This window comes from Juglans regia, chromosome 8, assembly GCF_001411555.2.
Source record: "Juglans regia cultivar Chandler chromosome 8, Walnut 2.0, whole genome shotgun sequence".
Classification (NCBI taxonomy): domain Eukaryota; kingdom Viridiplantae; phylum Streptophyta; class Magnoliopsida; order Fagales; family Juglandaceae; genus Juglans; species Juglans regia.
This window is the reverse complement of record NC_049908.1, coordinates 10,310,960-10,316,211: the sequence shown is the minus strand read 5'-3', so window position 1 is coordinate 10,316,211 and position 5,252 is coordinate 10,310,960. Positions and strand designations below refer to the sequence as shown.

The 5,252-nt window shown below is 30.8% G+C and overlaps 1 protein-coding gene across 1 annotated transcript; it reads left to right on the top strand.

The window, feature by feature from the left end:
- Positions 1 to 1,026: 1,026 nt before the first annotated feature.
- LOC108983746 lies at positions 1,027 to 3,566 on the top strand. The gene is made up of 7 exons (XM_018955491.2): positions 1,027 to 1,246; positions 1,355 to 1,426; positions 1,813 to 1,880; positions 2,463 to 2,592; positions 2,928 to 3,008; positions 3,111 to 3,206; positions 3,342 to 3,566. The coding sequence occupies exons 1-7, from the start codon at positions 1,112 to 1,114 to the stop codon at positions 3,414 to 3,416; spliced, it is 657 nt and encodes a 218-aa protein (XP_018811036.2). The 5' UTR covers positions 1,027 to 1,111; the 3' UTR covers positions 3,417 to 3,566.
- Positions 3,567 to 5,252: the final 1,686 nt, after the last annotated feature.

The following is a 5,252-nucleotide window of genomic DNA, read 5'->3' as shown; positions in this document are numbered from 1 at the left end:
AATTTACACGAATAAATAATTTATTAGGCATGGGCTTTTTAAATTATAAATAATCGTGATTGGTTATTTAAATATATTATTTGGCTAATTAAAATACATTTGAAAGTGATATGTTGTATTTTAACTTTTAAGAATAGTCTTATAAGGATTCGTTATACCTTGTGCCATATTTTCTTGAGAACTATGACAAAAATAATCATGTTTGGAGATACATCTTTTGATAAAAAAAAACATCTATTCAATAATGAGGAATATTACGTACAGTTACGTCAATAAATCATACGTATTTTTTTTTAAAATGTACAACTCACTAGTACAAAATAGATTTTTTACATATGAATCTCTTACTTGTCATTTAAAAAAAAAAAAAGTATGCGAAGTGCACTCTAAGAATATATAAATCATTTATCGTAAATATTTTGTAAAGATGTTTATAAATGAGAGAGAAATATGAGAGGACATTTAAAGAAAGAGAAATGATATATACAAGTTTCGGATGCATAAATTTCGTACAAACCCTTTATTAAGAAGTAGATTTCACTATAAAAAAAAAGTTAAAAAACTCACTTTTTCACCTTGATCAAGAAGTAAAGACAACCATGAAGTACCATATTATATATATGGGTGCAAGTTCACCTTAGGATAAAAAATGATTAGGAATTTAAAAATGAGAATTTTTCTTACAATAATGATAAATAATTATGTGACAAAATTTATATTTCTAATTAAAATTAAGAAAAAAATTAATAATTAATTCTAATTTTTTTTAAATAAAATACACAATATTTACTATATTTAATATTTCTCTAAAATTAATTATTACTACACGAGTATTAAGTGAGTCAAGTCGATATTAATTACTTGATGGTCCTGTTTTCTTCGGAGCGTGTCTTTTCCCGACACGTCCACGCCGGTCCAAATGAAAAACCCAAGTGAATAATATCCATTTGAAAATTTGGAAGGACGATTGCGTAACTCCAGGTTCACTTTCTTTTATTTAAGTGCAGACTCGAGAGGGAGACATGAAGAGAGAAACAGAGACACGGAGTAAGAAAGAGATTTTTTGAAATAAGAGAGAGAAGGAGAGAAAGAAGGCCGTGAAAACAAAAAAATGGGAGAAGTTGTGTTGTTTGTGGATGCTTTGAAATCAAAGTATGCAATTTCATACTGTAGAATTTGCCATGAAGAAGAAGTAGAGAGCTGTAAGAGCTTGGAAGCTCCCTGTTCTTGTTCAGGAACTGTTAAGGTAAAGAAAGAGAGCTTTGTTTTGTTGATGTGGGTGTGCTCTGTTTCTGCTGTTTAATCTTGTTTTCCACAATAAATATTATTATTATTTTTTCTTTTTCTTTTTTAGTTTGCACACAGAGATTGCATACAGAGGTGGTGCAACGAGAAGGGAAACACAACCTGTGAAATATGTCTCCAGGTATGAATTTCTCTTATTCAGATGAATTAATTTTGGGTTTCTTTTTTGGAGTTTGCTGCTGTGAGGGAGTTTTCTGAATTGTTTTTTTTGTTATGGATTTTTCTTTGGGTGGGAAACAAAACCATTCGGTTGTGTTTTTGTATTTTGTTCTTGTGATTGAATTCAGGAATAAGTCGTTCTTGAGTTTTAGATGCTCAAATTTGTCTTTCGCCATATTTTCCACAGTTTAAGGTCTCTCTTTCTCTCTCCCCTTTATGATCTATGATTGGGATTTGGAATGTTATATTGGTTTTAACGTGATGCCTTAATAAAAAGTTAAAAACCATAAAGGTGGAATCTTTTTCTTTGTGTTTTTTTTCTTAGAAGGAAGTCATGAATTTGTGCAGGAATATAAACCAGGATACACTGCACCTTCAAAGAAGTCTCAGTTGATTGATGCAGCAGTCACTATTAGGTACTTTTTCCAACTTATTATTAATAGTTATCAATCTGGAATAAGTCCTTCTACTTGCTAGATTTTGACTCACTTAAATACATGCAATTCTCAGCGCCCATTTACCTTTTTTATGTAGTTTACTCTTGAAGTAATCCTTAAAAACATGCTATACAACAATATGATATAAAAAGAAAAAATAAATATGGTATTTTGTATTAAATTTGATCATTGATATAGTACATTTTAAGTGATTTACACTTGCTGTGGTAAATTTTATATGATTGTTAAGTGGTTGGTTGATATATGAATTCACTTGAAAAGAAATGATATGGACACAACTATTACAGATTTTTTACCCAATTCTCTACTAAAATATGATTATTTTTTAAAATTAGTACTTTATTAGATGGTTGTAAAAAAGTTGCATAATAGTTGTATTTATATTATTTTTTCAAACTAAAAGAGAAAATAAATAAATAATGAGAGCTAAGATTAATACTTATTACTATGCTTCAAGTGGCATGGAGATGGCCTATATGAAGTTTGCAGGCTGTATACGCTTGTGTTTGCTGTGACCAATTGCAATTGTTCTGTTAACAGAGATAGCCTACAAATTCCAAGAAGAGAGCAAGAGGTGACGATTCCAAGATTGGCGACCGGAAGTGAGTACTTGCAGTGCACTTCTGCTGCAGATAGAAGCGCATCTTGCTGTCGATCATTGGCCCTGACTGTAAGTTAATTTGGTTTTGAGGCTTTTATGAAAAATATTTTTGAAAAATTTTCAAGAAAATATTTTAAAGATGGGTTTTTATGGTATTAAAAAATTTTGGGGATCTTGATCCACAAACACATGAAGAATTGATCTTGGGAAAATGCATAGATTTTCCCTTTTTTCCCCATTGTTTATGTGAGTATTCAACCTGTTCAAAAATAAATTAATGTTGAAGGTTGGCAGCCTACTTTGGGGCCACAACCCCACCAGTGGGCTATAAACTACTTTTGTACTTAGCACTCATGAAGTTAATTACAGTGTTAAGTATCATTATTTGTTGATTGGAATTGCAGTTTACAGTAATCCTGCTTGTGAGACATTTGTTTGCTGTGCTTAGTGGTGGAGCAGAAGATTACCCCTTCACACTTCTTACTGTAAGTAGCTCATTCTCTCTTTGGCCCCTGAAACATGGGCAGGACCATCTGGAGTCCTTACTTCTAAATCATTTGATTAGGTTTTATTATTGTAATTTCCAGGTACTTATTTTAAGGGCTAGTGGAATTATCCTTCCTATGTTGATATTGATGAGAACAATTACAGCAATTCAAAATAGCATCCGGAAACAATATGAGGTTGGTTCCTTTTTTTTTTTTTCTTGGAAATTTTATCAACAACAATAGGCATAGCCCAAAGTTTTTATTACCACAAATTAATTAAATTCACAGAGAATTTGATCTGAATTTTTTGTAAAACTTGAATATATGCAGGATTCTGATGATGACACCTCAAATCTGGATGGAGACAATGAAGAAGATGAACAGCAGCAGCAGCATGCAGTCTAAGGCTACTCCTAATGTATATATAATCTACTTCAGTTGAATTTGCATCTGAGCATTATATCAGTGCTCATTTTGTCATAACTCCCCTGTTTTTTTGGGGTACAAAAGAAAAGGAAAAAAAAAAAAAAAAGAAGATTATTTCTTGAAAAATAATTCAATCCTTCTTTTGCACTATCAAGTTTGGTATATTACAGATTTTATTCACCCCCCACTCATTCACCAACCCACCTACCCAAAGACTAAAGTTAAAGCCCTAAAAAGACTGAAATATTGCAAGAGCCAGATAGGTCAGATAGATCAACAACCTGATTTTTTTTTTTTTTTTGTTTCTATATCATGGATTCACTTCAAAATTAAGTCAGTAGGATCATTGGGTAAGGCCAGCAACCTTTTGGTTTGTTTATTGAAAAGTTGAATGAGGCTGACATTCAACTGTATTTTACAGTAGGAACATCACACTCCTTGCAATTCAGGCATAAACTAATAAAACTTCTAGGTTCTTTCTCACATGTAATTTCTATAGAATAAGGTTGGTGACTCCCAGCTATCTGGTCAGACTCAAGATGTCATATTCTATACCTTATTAAAGCACATCCTTAAATAATTTTACTTTCCCTCATCCGGTTGTTTTGGAAATATGAAATCACTGGTTGGTCCAACAAAATTGGCAATGACTTGGCAGTAGGAATCATCACTGCCCAAGATAAAAAGACTTGGAACTCGACCATACACAGTGTGAGGTGTCTAACTGTGTACCCAATGGGAAGTACTGAAATAAAATAATAGCAATTGAACTTTACTTAAAAAGAAGTAATATTTACTTGCTTCTTTTGTACCCAACAATCCAAGAGAAGTGCTAGATTTACAAAATTTTTTTATAAAAATAAAATTAGTAAATTGTTGTACTTAGATGTAAGAGAACTGTTACAGTTATAAAAAGATTACATAAAATAAATTTATAAACTGATGTGATTTTATAGAATCTGTTAAATTTACTTTATAATAAAAGTAACTTTATAATTTGATATACAACATCAAACTATATCAGTTTGTAAGTTTACTTTTATGTAATTTCTTTGTGGTTAAAATATTTTCTTAAATGTAATATGTTATATCTATTTTATAATAAAAAGAGTTTTATAATTTAACTCTTCATCAGTTTATAAAATTTATTTTTAGGAGAACTCTTTATGAAAGATGGAAATTCTCAAAATTGAAGGATGGAAAATAAAGTAAAACGAAAGAAAAACAAAGAAATTGACTATTTTGATTGCGAGCTTGGCTAAGGGACATAAGAACGGTGATTGGCTTAAGAAGCCATTTTTGGGACTTATCTCGAGTTTTTATGACCTAAAGTGAGACAGATAGAAATATATAAAATGATTTCTATAAGATTTCTTGCCATCGAGTGAATTTTTGTAGGCAATATTAGAGACAATGCTAAAAGATATTCTGAGTTCAGATTTCATCCATGTATTTCTATTTCTTTACCCTGTATTAAATGCATTGACACGTTTACTGAGATCTTCCTCCCTCATCCACAAAAAATATTCTTAAGTTTTTTTTTTCCCTATTTTATACAATTAGATGAGATTTTAACAAAACTATTTCAGCCTTGACCGAACGAACAAATCCAACGGTCTGTGATCAAATTAATTTTCTCAGTTCTTTTAAGTCCGGTATGGATTTTCTTAAATTCATTTTATTTTTAAAATTTAAATGTCACCAAAGATATTTATGTAGATAGCAAGAAATATTGTTGTTAAGCACGTGTTTCGCACACTGGAATCGTGTCTGCGTGGTTTTGGATGATTCTGTTTGTACATGAAATCAGAAAGA

Excerpts from the sequence above, each read along its gene's own strand:
- LOC108983746 (XM_018955491.2), top strand. The coding sequence starts at position 1,112 with ATGGGAGAAGTTGTGTTGTTTGTGGATGCTTTGAAATCAAAGTATGCA. Across the intron at positions 1,881-2,462 it reads GATGCAGCAGTCACTATTAG|AGATAGCCTACAAATTCCAA; the intron begins GTACTTTTTCCA and ends TTCTGTTAACAG. Across the intron at positions 3,207-3,341 it reads GCATCCGGAAACAATATGAG|GATTCTGATGATGACACCTC; the intron begins GTTGGTTCCTTT and ends GAATATATGCAG.